The 17,008-nt window shown below is 37.1% G+C and overlaps 1 protein-coding gene across 1 annotated transcript; it reads right to left on the bottom strand.

Moving 5' to 3' along the window:
- Positions 1–5,102: 5,102 nt before the first annotated feature.
- On the bottom strand, positions 5,103–6,188 carry LOC139136313 (tripartite motif-containing protein 2-like). The gene has a single exon (XM_070704039.1). The coding sequence runs from the start codon at positions 6,186–6,188 to the stop codon at positions 5,103–5,105; it is 1,086 nt and encodes a 361-aa protein (XP_070560140.1).
- Positions 6,189–17,008: the final 10,820 nt, after the last annotated feature.

Genomic DNA, 17,008 nt, shown 5'->3' with positions numbered 1-17,008 from the left:
ACGTGACGGTGCAGCGAAAACTGAAGAGTAGTATGTGGAAGATATTGACTAATCTATCATTGAGCGAGGCATCGAAGGAGAGCGGATTTTATAAGAAAGATTGTAAGATAGCTTTGAGAATTGCCTGAACTCCTTAAATATAAAGTAAAATGTTCCTCAAATGTTTAAGCGAAAGAAAGAAAGATCCATGATGTCCTGATCCCGGGGTACTAATTCAAATGGTGTTTGGGACTGGTCAGTTTCTTCAGCTTTGGGAAACGTGGATTAAGAGGGGTCACCCTGTTTATTTGTTTTGTTGTTTTTATACTTTGTTGACGGGGGTCACCATATTTTAGAAATGTGGGGGTGAGTGTGTTTTTGAATTACGTACCAGGCATGAATTGCATCATTCACATTTTTTCAAAGGTTGGCGCGACCTTCGGGCACGTATAAGTCTCAGAGATATATTTAAAAGTCTGTTTTGTAGAGCATCATGCCAGCTTTGAATTGCATCATTCAGTTACAGTTTCGGGAACGGAACGTTAATGCATCAGAGATATATACCAGAGCCTCTGGATTTTAGCCAATATAGTTAGTTAGTTAGTTAGTTAGTTAAGTTTATTATAGTGACATGAGATATCATTGGTTCAAAAAGAAATCAATTCAGCATAGGTTAACACCTCCCAGCCCAATGGGCTTATATGACACTTTTAGACAATTTAAAATATATAGGTCGATATAATGTCTGTTTGACTAAGTGTACTAATCATTATAAAATCTGCAGTTCATATGAAAACCATAAAAAAATCCTAAACACGATTGGAAACTAATTTGGGATAATTAGATTTTCATATTTTGCAAATTTCTAAAAAGTGTTAGGTGCCATATAGCTCAATGTTGCAATTTTGCAAATTACTTAAAAAACAAGTGTGTAATACAAAAAGTAAAGCTGATGAGATAACATTTGTAGATTAAATCGAAATACTTCACCATCCAATTATCTCAAATTAGTTCCAATGGTGTTCCTAATCCTTTTCTGTTTTTTCCAAGAGAACCCAGTATGACGGAGCAACATACATTAATATCACACAATACATTTTGTGATATTTAAAATTAGAGACATACGGCACTTTCATACCAAATAATTACTTATTTATATGCTTTAAAGAACTTGAACAAACAAAGTTAGATGTATCAAAGAACTTTTAAGAAATTGCTAGATAAATACAAACATGACAGCAGTTTTAAAACAGTGTATCAATGATTTCAACATGAATGCTGGTGAAAGTTGGTACAGATCTGATATCGCTTATTAAGCACAATGATAATTCAAATACTTATTATATGTCATATCAAATGACTGACAATTTGCATATTAAATTTAAGGAACACTCTAAAAATTATTACAAACAGACTTGCTCTCTTTTGCGTCATGAGGATGATGATAGGACGTCGAAATGTCGTCAGAGAAAATGGAAGTGTAAATTTTACTTGAAAATTACGTACACAAGGTATACTGAAACACGGGAGCATTTTCGGTGAACTTCTTATTTGTTTGAGGTATTTTCAGTGCTGGAATGGCTGTGTCCTTTTTTCTTTTCGGTGCCTACTTTTGTTTTGTGTATGTTTATGTGTTTTCATGTTCTTCTTTAAAAATGAAAATGGACCGAACATTCCCTTATATATGCAAATCAACAATTAATCGACATGATACTGCCACATGACTTTGCATGCTATTGCAACTCTTTGAGATCAACATCTTTACTAAGTTTCATCAAAATTTGCTGCAGCATTTCTTGACATATCACACTTTATATGGAAGTTCATCAAATACATAAATTAAAAATGAATTAACATGATACTGCCAAATATCTTTGTACGCTATTATTGGAGCTAAAGATCTGTACCAAGTTTCATCAAATTTGCTGTAGTAGTTCTAGATATATCACCGTAATTACAAACATTCATCAAATATGCAAATAAACAATAATTGACATGATCCTGCTAAATGTCTTTGTACGCTGATTGTTTTAATTACTCAGTGTGCAATACTTGGATACCTTCCTCGGTGTGAACGCCTTTGCCAAGACGATTAAGTAGGGCAGCAAAGTCATGGTCAACTTTTTGTCTCATACCTTGTGTAAGTTCATGAACTTTACATACATCTTGCCATAGACTTATGGCTGACGGACAATAATTGTGTTTCAGATCATTTGAGAGCAATCCATCCATAGCAGGTTTTAATTGTAATATATCAGCTATTTAAGGACAGAAACTCCTAAAACGATTTTTTGTTCCCTGTCATTTTCTGTGAGAACACAGTGACAGATGCTGGTGCCAGCTTGATGACTGACCTTAAAATGGTTACTTTATTGTCTAAGAGTAAAGACTGTAACATATGACGTGGTTAATACTTAATCTCTGGAATGTGAATGTCGAAGTCTGTATATTGATTCAGGGATGTTTACTTGATGCAAGTGAGCAGATGTGAGATAGTGTTGAGACGCGACATTTATAAAAAATCTTCCGGAAGTCTTTTGTTGTCTCATGCTGTTATCACAGTCACGGGACGGTTCACACCACATGAACACAAAAAATGTTCGAGTGTAGCGTGGGTCAGTCCACTTTCAAACCATCTCCATTATCAGTGAGAAGTGAACTAAAGTCACAGACAAATCGTATTTCAAGGTTAATAGACCATATTTGAACTAAATTACAAATATCAACCACAATATCATGTACGTAAAAAGATCTGGTCTTGAAATCGATGCGCATATAACTAGGTCAAGTAGTTAGTCATTAGTCATGTGACTAAGTCAGGTGACAAATGCTCAGGGTCATAACAAATGTGAGAAATCTAAAACATTAAATATGTTGTTTTCTATCGATTTTGTTACCACAAGAGCGTGGAAATCTCTGATACTTCCATTCAGTGCATCCTGCATGTTTCTATAGCATTCATCAAACACAAATTCTTGTTCCAAAACTCATAAAACAGTCCAAAATGCGGGATTGGTGTACCTTCCGAAAATACATATATAGAAGACCCTTAAAAATCAATAGTTAAAAAAGAGGGTCAGCAATTTCCCATATCTATCTAACTGCTGATTCGTTTTGCTCTATTCAGCAGTTTTTGACTTTTTCGTTTGCAAAAAACATCCTCGCTGTCCGACACAAACCCAAGTCATATGAACACAATTACCTGCGGTCATTATGTTAAAATAGTACTTTGTAAAAAATTTTAAACAATATGATGCAATTTTATAAAATCAACTCTGAAATACAAAATAAGGAAACACTTAGCGACTGTTTAAAAAGCAGTAATTGGGTTTATTAAAGTCATTCTCATCCAGTGACACTTGATTACATTTATTATAAAAAGGAGAGCCCAACCTTTAACTTTTGAAGAGTTTATGCTGCTTTTATTTTCAAGTTTGTATGACAAATACACGCCCATGTTCCGAAATATTTTAGCGTATCAACAGAGTGTTGATACGTGTACAACGCACTTAATAGTCTGTTATTGTTTATGTTTAATCCTCGGTCCGGACGAGATCAGAAGTTGTCAACAATAACAAGGCAGTCGGAATATGTACCGGCTGCATTGACGAGCTCAGCACAGTGTATCCCAACATGCTTTGTCAGTAGGACAAAAAACTGTAGATGACATTGAAAACGACATCATTGAAAAAAAATCAAAAGTGCTTTAAACCGATGCACTAGTAAATCTCAGAAAAACACTACCGTGACACAGACACTTGTACTGACAAATTCATGTATGACTCAACAAATCTTAAAAGAAAATGATCTGTAGTATTGTATTAATCGTTCTACAAATCACTTTGTACTTTATTACTTTGCTTGCAGTTCGATAGATGTGTCAGTCTTATTCTCTTTTTGTATTCTCCACCGAACTTTGAAACTTTTTATGAAATAAAAGAATCGTTTACACTCATCAAAACAACATGCTAGAAACGTATGACCTCCTACTATCAGAATTATTGCTTGAAAATTTTAATGCAGCTGTTACCGTTATCAGCCACTATAACTCTGTCATCGTCAGTGACACAGACACCGGTAGGATGGTTAAGACCGTCACTTACATCATCGATACGGCAAACAAATTTACCATTCGATTCGTATTTCACAATTCTGTTATTGCTTGAATCTGCCACATACATAAAGTCGTATTTATCCACAGCTACTCCCTGGGGATAGTTCATCTGACCATCACCACTTCCATGGGAGCCAAATGTATAGAGGAACTGACCATCACTATTGAACACTTGGATCCTATGGTTACTACTATCTGATACATAGACATTGCCGGTGTTGCCAATACATACAAAGAGGGGATACATAAACTCACCCTCCTGACTTCCAATACTACCAAATGATTTGATATGATTGCCATCTTGATCGTAAATATGAATACAGTTAGCATTCTTGTCTACAATACAAACCCTTCCATTGACAGGATTGACAGCGATTCCAAATGGGTCGCAAAACATACCCTTTCCAAAACGCCTGATTAGTTTACTATTCTCATTACAGACAATTACCTGGTGATTTTCACCATCTGTAGTAAAGACATTACCATTCACTGATACAGCTGCATCATAGGGTTTGAACTTATTGATATTTACAAACTTGAATGTCTTTCGATGTCTGCCATTTACAGTAAACTTTGTAATCTTTGATTTTCATGATCAGCAACCAACACGTCACCGTTTCTCATCATCGTAATTCCCTGTAAATAGCTAAACTGACAGATCCCTGAACCTTTCTTCCCAAAATGACACATCAACCATTTCCTAGCGATAACCTTAATGTTGACTGGTGATCCCTGTACTGATTTGTTATATACTGTCACTGACAATTCATGTTGCCCCTCTACCGCTACACGTGTTTCAAAGTTAATGTTTCATTCTCATAGTCCTTGACTTCCAATTTCTGTGTGTTACCGTCAGGTGTCTTTATCTCAGCTTCAGCTTGGACACGATGTGATACCTCTTCCTTGTTTAGGCTTTGTTCATTCGCGATTCTAATTGCACATGTGATATCTTCGCCAACTCGAACTGTTGGAGTGACTAAGTCAACTTTGTACACCGTCGGAATGAATTTCATTGTCCCAGATTCTTATCCCTACAGAAGTCATTACATTGTTGAAACTCCATGTAGTCGTCTTCCACTGGCTCTACCTGTGTCTGTACTTTCAACAATTCTTCTGTTTGATGATCAATTCTCCTCTTTGCGGACATTAGCTGTGAAGCGTTCCCATAATGCATCAGTTTCTCAACATATTCACGAGTACTTGTCAGGTCATTCTCACCAATGCCTAGTTCTTTCAATTGTGCAGTCAAGTTAACTTTTCGTTTTTCGTATTCTCCTTTCAACTCTGTCAGTAGTTTGTTGCCATTTTCTTGTATCAGACGCGTTATTTCATCAATGGTTTGACGGATGTGTTTTCTCAAGCTTTCCTCTTCTCTTTGGGAACACTTTTCCAGAGACTCAAACATTTGCTGCACTTTGAATTTGCTATGGTTGGCTTCACTTTCTTTCACTTTCACTTTGTCAATGACTACGTGTAAGTTTTCTGTGAATTCCTTTGCTGCGTCTTTGACACATCTGTAAAGGTGTTCAGGTTTCGAATGATCTAATGCAGTACACTTCAGACAGATTGTAATGTTGCAGGTATCACAGTAGAATTTAACCTGGTAATCTTGATGTGTGTTACAATAGACGGGAGGCTGAACCGAGGCAGGGTCACTGGACTTTGCCGCCATATATTCATCAAAGCGGAGCAGGTGATGAGATTTCGTTGCGGGAAGCTTACCGTGTGTTGTGGCGCAGATACTGCAAAAATCAAACGAACAGACCGTACAGTACTTTGTCACATCGCCTTGTTCACATCCGTCGCATTTCTTTGAAGTGTTTACGTTCTTCTGTTCTTCAAATAGTGTGATTAAATCATTCAGGAAGATGTTGACCTGGATTCCTGCCACGCCATTGTCGGTGAGTTCATGAACTCTACGGCATACTGGACAGGTAATGGCGCCCATCTCATCTGCCAACTTACCCAGGCAAGGCTCACAGAAGCTGTGCAGACACGGCAGAATTTTGGGATTCTTATATCGTTCACAACAGATGCCGCAGAGTAGGAAATTCTCGTCGATTTGTTCGGTTAGTTGAGATCCACTTGACGCCATTTTGTTCGCGATATTTCTAATGATCTACGAATTAAACTTGTTGTTACTCAAACCGGTTCAGTGTTTCAATAGTTCCGGGAAGCAAGGCTTCATGGGATCGACAGAATCGGGTCATAAATTTTCATTGGATTCAGAGCAGGGCTTGGTACGGTTCAAAGTACAGTCTTCAATGATGTTGAGTACGAGGTAGCCCTGCGTACAGGTATGTGTGTTCCCGGCGGAACACACAGACCTGTACGCAGGGCTAAGTATACGAGGTAGTCATTATTGCAGACAGCAATAGCTGTACCTTGCCATAACGTATTTCATAATATTTGTTCTGTAAAACACGATTCTCATATGATACTCAAACACATGTAAAGTCATTAAAAAGCAAAAAACTGTGCATATTATTCCTATACCGTAATATTCCCAAGCACCTTTTTCAGAAATGAGTGATGGATCGGTGATCTAGGGATCATGTTCAAAAACGTCTGAGCATGTAACAGTCCATATAGCCCCCAAAGGATACAGGAAGTGTAAGCGGATTTACTTAAACACTGTGGCAAGTATTGTAAAGAGAAATAGCCAAACATAACCAACCAACTGCCGAACAAAATCAAGCGTGGATTACGATGAAGCAAAAATATATTTTGAGGAAGTAGGTTGTTTTCTTGAGATTGCTTAATTTTATATCTTCATATTTTTTCGAGCACTTACAATTATGACAAGCGTTAAAAACGTTGGACAGAGATGTCAATCAAAATCACTTAAACTTTCACCCCCCCCTTTCTGTTTACAGAAACAATAGGCAGAATAAATACGATACAGTAGTACCACTATTTGCCAAATTATGGCTTTTACAGCTCTTGTCATAAACTGCAAACGGGGGGGGGGGGCTATCTAAAGGGAGGTCATAGCATGCATGATCAATTTTATTTCAGTATATGCTTAATCGATTAAACAAATAAAGTTCACAAGTTCGTCCTTGAATATCTTATACGAGCCTTTGTTCTCGCTATGACATCGTGGTATATTTGAGTACGGGTAACAATACAGTACTGACATGTCAAGGAAAACATATATCAGACTTCGCTTTTTCAAACCGTTTTTAACAGAAAAAGCAATGTCCCGTGGTATAAAAGGCAGGTTTTGCCAAGCTTGAACTTCCCCGTTGATCTTGAATCCCCTCAGGTAGATGAAATGTTGTGATTATTGCTATAATATCACTGTCTGCTGTGAACTTGTCTCTGCGGTACAGCCAACAACTGAAGACAAAGACATACTGATGGCTCAGTCAGCGAGGCAATGAAGGAGAGCGGATTATGAGAGAAGATTACATGATAGCTTTGAGAATTACCTAAACTCCTCAAATACATTGGAAAATGTTCCTGAAATGCAAAAGCGAAAGAAAGAAAGACTCGTAATGAACTGATCCAAGGCCAGGGTACTTATTCAACTGGTGTTATTAGTGAATATAAACAGTAAGATATTTTGGGTCATATTTTCTTTGCTTGTTACGCAGTATAAATTAAGTTTTATTACATCATGTGTGTGTGTGTTTGCTACCATCCAGTCTGGTTCCTCATTCGTTGATTCTAAATGGGCAGTCTGAGAGAGACCAAAGTTCCTGCAGTCTGTAGTTTTCATTGATATCAGAAGTAGCATGCCACCCAAATGAAATTTTGCTAAATCACCGTAAGAAGACGTTTGTCCTTACTATGCTTTGTTGTGCACGGAGGCATCCAGATGCTGTGACCGAGCAAGGTGAGCGTGCCGCGGTAATTGTAGCCCCCTTCATGTTTGTATGTTGTTTTTGTTTTGTTTTGTTTTGTTTTTCTTGGGTTCGATGATTGTTAGCTGTAGTTACCCAGCCGTCCTCAGGACCTGAGAACTGGCACAACAACAATCAATAAACATTGCACCGCCACAGCGCCCGGGTTAGAATTATAACAGCCATCAAGTTTATATACTGTTGTTATCTCAGAATAACGTCATCCCAATAAACATGAGGATTGGTTTTGGTGACCCATCCTCGGAGGAAGATAAAATACAATAATCTTCATCCAACATTCATTCACAGGAAGTCTATCAACAGAGTGAAGTATTGACACTTTGCGAGTGAAACAATTGCCCACGATCCGAAAAGAGTACATGTACCGACAACCCTTCATAATATCATGTGTTTTGGGGCTTTCGTGTAGCATTTATTAATTCAGTCCGCTGTTTAAATCAAAGACAATGGAGCCCTTCAGCTTCACTGTAAATGATTTGTAATTGTTCTCTATGACATGGTGCAAACAGTGAAATGATAGATATTGCTGATAGACATTGTTGATCAGTAAAAAATGGGACTTTTCATCGCGCTTCTTGGAGTACGAGTAGAACACGAAACTGAAATACATACACAAGACAAAACCACCAAAAAGATAGCCAAAAGTTACAGCTATAAATTAATGGACAACCCAACTCATAATTCATACATATCAATTAGAGAGTTTCGTTTAGAGTTCCCCTCTTTATGGTCCCTAATCCCTTGATATTCTAAAATCCCCCTACAGAGGTGTTTGTGAATGCAGCTTAAGGCCTTTGCGGTGATTTTTTTTAAATGTATAAATCACAAACAAATGTGCGTGTCGCTACCCGTGATGTACCCTAACTTTATTCTATGCGTTCAGCAGTGAAAACGGAGTACAAATATTTTCAAAATATTACCTTTCTGTAAATACATGGCAGTCACCTCTATATTTGCAGGTAAGTGATCTCACTAAACATCAATAAAGCAAATTATCGCATCCACAAGTGAGCGACGCATGAAGACCAAAGGAATGACTTCAATTTCAATGCTTCGCATATTGAGCACATTTTCATGATATAGCTGCAAGTGTTTCCATGGAGATACCACATAACTAAGCTACCTTAGTCCTGCTTAGGTAAGAACACGCATAAATGTTCATTCCACATGCCCTGTCAATTCACCCAAGTAGTCGAGATTTATTTCTGAAAATCTTGAGATTCATGCTAACCATTTGATGACTGTAACATACTCATAGAGATGCTGTGCCCGAAAATATTATCAGAAAAGAAATTAACGTTTTGTTTGTCGTCTTCTCAGTGCAGTAACTGAATGAACAAACGAAGTAGACTCATAAATACTCGTGTTAGTGTTATGATTTTAGAATTTTGATGAATATGTCAAGGACAGCAAACCAGACACTTTCGAGAATTTGTCGCCGGAGGTGTTTTATGTGCAAAGGTACAGTATAACGGACAGTCATTGTGGTTAGACACATGGCGAAGGCTCCTGTAATCTAGCAAAAGGGGTCTCTCTTCCACGAGTAAGACGGGAAAAACTACATGCCCGCCAAGACAGTGCTTTTTACACGAACAGTTCAGTTTGCATACCAAGACAAGTACTCGTAAATATGTCTAGAAACTGGTGCATCATTGGAGCGCTTCACAGCTAATGTCTGCAAAGATGGGAGTTGATCATCAAACAGGATCCAATCGCAATTTTTCGGTTGCTGATGACATTGAGGCCAAAGTAATTAAATTCTTTGTTTTGCGTCCACTCTACATGGGAAAAGGTATGCGTCTAAGCGGCTGAAAAAACACACAAGAAAATTAACAATGTAATTTGATTGCAGCAAATAAGAAATAGTTACAAAATTTTAGTTCAGAAAAGCTAAGCGGTCACACTGTAAAAATAGCGGACGCCAGACGCGTCTTTACGCGTTCAAAATGTAGATGTCAGTGTTCAAATTTGAACAGCTAGTGTTCATATTGTTAACACTAGTGTTCATATTATTAACAGTGATGTTCTAAACCTGAACACTTAGTGTTAATAACCATCTCCTTCAAGTGTTCAAAAACTCTGCATGACAGAAATTTTGCAATACTGTAAAACAATTAACAATCTTTAGTGTTTTTTACCTTACTATGGCCATATTAAATTTACTACTGCATCGCTGTTAGGCAAACGTACACGGATTTTGATGTAACGATTTTCCCACTAAGTGAAAAATATCTCCGGTCTAAAATTACTGAAAGCATGTTCTTTCTAAAAAAGGAAGTATACAAAATAATTTTACACGTTTATTACGGGTTGAAAGTTTGAAATTTGGAAAAGAAAATCAGATAACCACCATGGACGTTTTAATTTTAACATCGGCGTGCAAGAGGCGTTCTACTCCTTAACACTTGGTGTTCAAGTTTGGTGCCTCTTCTTATCCCGTCATGCATCAAAACGGAAGTTGCGACATTTTTCTTGTGAACGCACGCTGAAGTCGTGATCGTGCGGAAGAAAGACCAGAAAGGGTAAGTTTTCTCTCCAAAATAGTAAAAGGTGTTGAATTTTGAAGCATCTGTATTATTATCCTTTGAAATTATTTGTATAGTACTTTGGAATAGCTAAAATACGTGAGAAACCTTTTTTTACTTTCAGTGGCTTGTATACCATACACTAGCTGTAAATACGCAGCGGTGTTTTGGGCCATGGCGTGTCGATCGATCGATCGGGTCAAGGGTCATCACCGCAAAACTGTGGCGGTGACTCTTGACCAGAGCGTGATCGATATGCCACACACCGCTGCGTAATCACAGCTAACACGATCGCATATAAAACATTAGTTAAACATCGCAGAGTGTACACTCTATTGTTTCAGCATGTGAGAGTTGGCCTTTCTTTTACTTTTCATTAGTTGATGACAAGAAGAAGCCAATATTTTGTAACAGTATCGCAAAGAGGCACTGTATACCAAAGTCACCCCTTAACTTAATAAGGCCACCTGTCTTTCATTTAAAGTCTCATGTCGCCATAATACCTATTGTTGCATTATTTTCAGGATGTGAAAAGTTGGATTTACCTAGTAATCGAAGAGTTATTACAGAAGCTGATGGTGCAGAAATTGAAGAAGATGAGTGTAGAGGTAGCTTTCTGGAAACAAGCTTGAGAACCTCAGTTCATCTCTAATGTAGATTTAAACTTCCGAGGGTCAGTAACTGAATTTTGATAAGTTTCTGTACTTTTGTTCTGAATTTATCTAAGCTTTGGTAGAACGCTATAATCAACTACATGTTACTGGAGAATAAGTTTCCAAATACGTGTAGTCTCCCTTATCAGATGTAAGGTCGGAATGAACAATTAAAGCAGAATGCGACAGAAAATTCAGAGTGAAAAATGTACACTCTGAATTTCTGAATTTTCTGAAATTTTCACTCTGAATTTTCTGTTGCTTTCTGCTTCAATTCTTCATTGCACCCTTGCATCTGATGAAGAAGACGTCACGTCTTTGAAGGCTTAAGCTCCAGTAACATTTAATTGATCATAGCTTGCAACCAAATCTTAGATTATTTTGTATTGTAGTTCAACACGTCTTTTGTTCTCGATTTGTTACTGTTTTTAGCTTTGCTTTTAGCGATGCAGAGCTTATCTAACAGGTGAATGTGAGGCATCGTCCTCAAATTTTTACATCCCAAGCTTTTTCTTCAAAACGGAGAGTACGATTCCTTTAATATTTTGAGTACAGGTTCCCAGAGATTACCCTAATGATATGTTCAAGTTATGGTGAAATACGCAAATTTGTATATTTGAGGCGAATTTTGCTAGTTTTGGCAAAAATCTTCTTCTCTCTTACTGGTGGTTCGACGTCTTCAATATTTAGTAAACATGTCCCTAAGAATGACCTTCGTAAAATTTGTGCTAGTTGTGATGAAATGTTCAAATCTAATTTTTTCATGGCAATTTTTTTCGTTTTTGGTCAAAAATCTTTAAAATCTTCTTCAAAACTACTTAATGAACAGCTTTGATATTTTTGACATGAGTCTCTGCGGATAGTTTTTTCAGATTGTTCAAATTTATGCAGAAATATGCAAATTTGTATTTTTGAGAAATAAAAGACATTTCAGACATTTTTAAGACATAGGGAATTACCAGAATGTGATATATAAATTGTTCAAATTTATGCAGAAATATGCAAATTTGTATTTTTGAGAAATAAAAGACATTTCAGACATTTTTAAGACATAGGGAATTACCAGAATGTGATATATTCAAGTTATGAATTGTGTATTTTTTGCAGCTTTTTTCCCATTTTTGGTGAGGCCATCCCGAAGTGAGGTGTCAGAGATTCTTTACATAACACTGCGAGCTCTTTCGACGTCTAAGTCGCTTGATGTATTGCTATATTGGTGTTGAAATGGCTAACATTCAGGTTCTTGCCATTGGTTTTAGACTGCAGTTTCCTTTTACAAGTGAACTTTAGTAAGGACTGAACTTTCCAGGTTCAACAGCACATGCTTATTGACATACAGAAAAAACTTATGAAACGAAGTCAAAATTAGTTGATGTGTTTTAATTTCTGAGAAGTAGAGTTTTGAAATGTCACTGATTTATTTCAGAGTTTATTTAAAGGTATTACAAACCAACAAATCTTTTCGTTCATGAAGGACTTTGTTGGACAAGGAAATGGGTTTTACACCTCCAAGGACCCCTTTACCCACTTTCTGCATGTTATGTGTTACTGTGAAACTTTGTGACAACTTGACATGCTGTGCATTATGTTGTGTTTACTTTAGTGTGGACAACTATGTACCATGTGCATCAGAGAAGCCGTGACTAACCTTTTTCCAAGTTTGCAATTGTCTATACAAGAGGAAATGTCTCAAGCTATCTTACAAAACGGAGTAAACATTTCATACGAACACTGTTTTCAACACAATAAGCAAGACAAATTTGAGCTTTTTCAAAACAGATATTTTTGTACGTTTTCACAAGTATGAACATATAACATAATCCACAATATTGAAGTTAAACCTGTTTTGTCATTACTTTGTTCATATATTTTGAAAACGATCGACAGTGTTTATAAAGATTTTCTTTTGTTGGTGTTTTGATAGGAAGGTGTTTACATCGTTGGTGTTTTCCTCTGACAAACTTTACAAAGTGGCCATGTTTATTTTTCCATTTTACACTAAATAATTGTATTTTACTCAACTAATTTTTGTGTATTTTTAGAATAAAATAATTTTACTGTATATCAGTGGTCCGTTATGTCATTTCCAGGCTTGAACACCCCTGAACGCCAAAAGTTCATGTGTTCAACAAGTGCATATTATGTGTTCAATATTTTAACACACTTATCGTTGAACGCGTCCATGCGTTCAAAAAGTGTTACAGCCCTTTGAACGCGTAAATGCGTTCAAATTTTTGAACACATTTCATGTGCAACGTGTGTTCAGATATGGAACACCATGTGTTCAATATAATGTCTGATGAACACATAGTGTTCAAAATCGGCACACGTGTGTTCAAAAATTGAACGTTGGTTGAACACGTAGCGTTAAATTTCTGAACGTCTAGACGCGTTCAAAAAGTGTTACAAAAGGCGTTTAATTGGTGTTCTATCCTTGAACACTTAACTTTACAGTGCATGTCCTAAAATTTCCTATTCAAATACATTGTGTGAGTTTTTCATGAAAACTTTAAAAACCTACGCGGGTGGGGACGCAAAACAAAGAATTTAATTACTTTGGCCAGACTAAAAGTAGATTTTAGAGAAAAATTGCTAACTAATCGTAAGATTAGAGAAAAATTGCTAACAATCGAGCTTTCTGTTCTTTCAGGGTAAAGCTCTACACTTTACGAACTTCACTTTCGAAATTTGCGTCAGTTAAAGTAATTTAAAGTGAAAAATAAATTACTGAATGATAATTTCTTGGTATTTTGACTCTTCAGTAATCTACTGACGAACATTTACATAGTTGGGAGTCAAAGTAGTCATGTGACCGAGGTAACAGCTTCAGATATGCTACGTTTATGTTGTGCTCGTAATGAATCATCAAAGACGGGGTTATGTAGACAATGATTGAAGGAAAAGAGAGATAGACGTTGCTCTGGTTGCATAAAAGAATAGACGTATGAATATTTCGTCTACAATACTGGATAAATCTTCTACTCGTATTCTTGTCCCTCAATCAGTGTGCATCATCTGTCCAATGTCCTCTCCGATTTCTCCATTCAATTCTGAGATATTGATCACATGACTACCATGGCTTTAAATATGAAAATATGTGCGAATAACTTTCTGAGAAATACCATATCGGAAGCTTGATAAAATATTGAAGGCTTTCTCATGAAATAATAACTTTCTTGGACAGTGGATAATATAGACTGGAGTCTGGCCTTTGAGTGTTTGTTATATTGATCGAGCGGATACAAACCAATATGTCCTAAGCAAATACGGACCTTTACTTATAGCTGGCATGCACACTTCACGGTCACTTTATTTCACTTGCCTACGAAATACAAAGTAGCTACACTTAACGTCCGTTCAGAACCTTCAAAAACTGTTTTCTTATCGCACCGAAAGTTATTTAAAGAAGACAGTATGTTGACTCGCAGAAATGAGTGTCATGACACTACATATCCTTCGTGGTCATAATCACCCTCAAAAACTTCCGGTAAGGCCAGTCGTAAACACTCGGTGTGATGGTCAATTTTGTATAAAAACTAAAAAAGAAAACCTTCGTACTATTGTGTAAAGGAGGCAATTTGGAAACTGTGCATAATTCTGTGTATTCTTGGGAGAACAGAAGAACATTTTAAATGTAAAACACAAATATTTAAAACACAAACATAATTTACATTTCTCTGTGACCAAGACAGGGTGAGTGTTTGAAATCCTTAGAAGAGATGTTCGGGTATTTTGGTGTAAATTTCGCTGTGAAACGAAAATAAAGCACCAATTTATTGCTTCCCTGTGTAAGTATCTACATTGCGAAATTGAACACTACCAAAAGTCAGAATGGTTTTCAATCGACTAGACCATCGTGGTTTAAATGGCAAGCGTTACTCCAGGTTTGAAAGTGGTATTTTACAGCCTTGAAAGGAAATTTACTGATATTAAAATGAATATATGTGTGATTAAACATCTTAAATAACTTTTCAAAGCATTTAAATTCATGGCCTCCAGTATATCAGATAGAACATAAAGGTGACATATTATCACCGTTCATGTCAATACTCAGTAGAGGCATCATGGGCCAGTGGCTAGAGCAGTGGACTCACAATCACAGGATGGCCATGGTGTTGTGTCCTTGAGCAAGGCACTTTATTCCTCATTGCTTCTCCCCACCCAGGAGTGATGGGTACCTGGTAGGACAGTGGTTGTAATGTGTGCGTTTAGCTCTGCTGCGCTTATTGGCTGCACATGTGAGCTGTAGTTTGCTTCCCAGGGAGTTGAGTGGTATCATATTAGGTCCAGTGACCAGGGGTAATGATAATTGTAAAGCGCCTTGATCACATATGATATGTGCGCTACATAAGAACCAAATATTATTATTATTACTCATTATAGAAATAGAATGGATCATGGTTTGGTAAACTTCATTCAGTAAACCGCGTACAAAACGAAGTGAAACACGATATTTTAAGACAAAAAGACATCTCTCACACTCTCTCTCTCTCTCTCTCTCTCTCTCTCTCTCTCTCTCTCTCTCTCTCTCTCTCTCTCTCTCTCTCTCTCTCTCTCTCTCTCTCTCTCTCTCTCTCTCTCTCTCAGAAAGTGCCCAACCTACCAACCACGGACAGTCCGAAACTCGTATTTTACTCGAGGAATTCATTAAAAGAATCTTTGGTATACATTACTGGAACAGAAAATTAGTCAAGTTTGAAAAATTACCACTGGAAACGAAGTTGTATATTCATACATGGTGAACAATGTTCTGTGGAAAGGACGAAAGCTGTTCAAAACTGACCTCCCTTGAAAAATTCCCCTCGACCATCCATCACAGTCCCCTCTTTCCACTCGCTCTCTGCCGCAAAATTTAGCTTCCGGTCGACCCTCTCCCTATAACAAACTCCCTACAGCCTCTGCATGCCTTCTACAAAAGATACCACATGCTCTGTCTCCGTCACAAGAGTTTACCCTCTCCGTCGTCAAATCTCCGAAAACACTCAAATCCCTCTCCCTGTCCACTTGCTGGGCTTTATTCAAAGACATCCGCTGAGTAAAAGTTAACTCTCCACTTACTGATTATTGAAAAATTGTCCATCCGCTTTTATTTGCCTGCTGATGCGATAAAAATTGCGATATTGCCCACCCGTCTGCCAATACAGGGCATGCGCACACCATTTTCTCGGACAGCCTTGTTTTACTTCCCCTAATACATCCTTCGATTCTGTCGGCGATGCTCTGTATATGCATTTACATGGTGCTATGCTACACCTTACGTCTTTGTATATCCATGTGCCTACACTTGTCACTAATCTTCCTAAACAGAAAGTAACACGATTTGATAACATTTTATGTTACACTCGTAAACTTTGATCTGTAAATGCCGATCAAATAAAAGTTGTAGGTACTGAACTTGCTAATAGATGAAACCATTGACAAAAGGTCTATAATGAAACACGAACATGTCCAGAGTAGTTTCTTTACCTCTTTATTGCCGGAGTCTTGGTCTAAATCATAAGAAAAATTTGACACACAAGTTGAGTTACAATACTAACACGATTGGAACTAATTTGGGATAATTGGATGGTGAAGTGATGTCGATTTAATCTACAAATGTTATCGTATCTGCTTTTCTTTTTACGTTACACACTTGTTTTTATGAGTAATTTGCGATATTGCAACATTCAGCTATATGGCACCTAACAATTTTGAGAAATTTGCAATATATGAAAATCCGATTATCCCAAATTAGTTCAAATCGTGTTTACTTCAAATCCCATATATCTATAATGAGATAGATTTAAGTTTACAACATTTCAAGAACTCAGGGAAATAAACTGAAGTCAAATTCAGTAGCATAAAAAGTTAAACGTCACAGAATCTTAT

The sequence above is a fragment of the Ptychodera flava genome, chromosome 7 (genome assembly GCF_041260155.1).
Source record: "Ptychodera flava strain L36383 chromosome 7, AS_Pfla_20210202, whole genome shotgun sequence".
NCBI classification, from domain to species: Eukaryota; Metazoa; Hemichordata; class Enteropneusta; family Ptychoderidae; genus Ptychodera; species Ptychodera flava.
The sequence above is the reverse complement of the archived record's forward strand: the minus strand, read 5'-3'. Positions and strand labels throughout refer to the sequence as shown.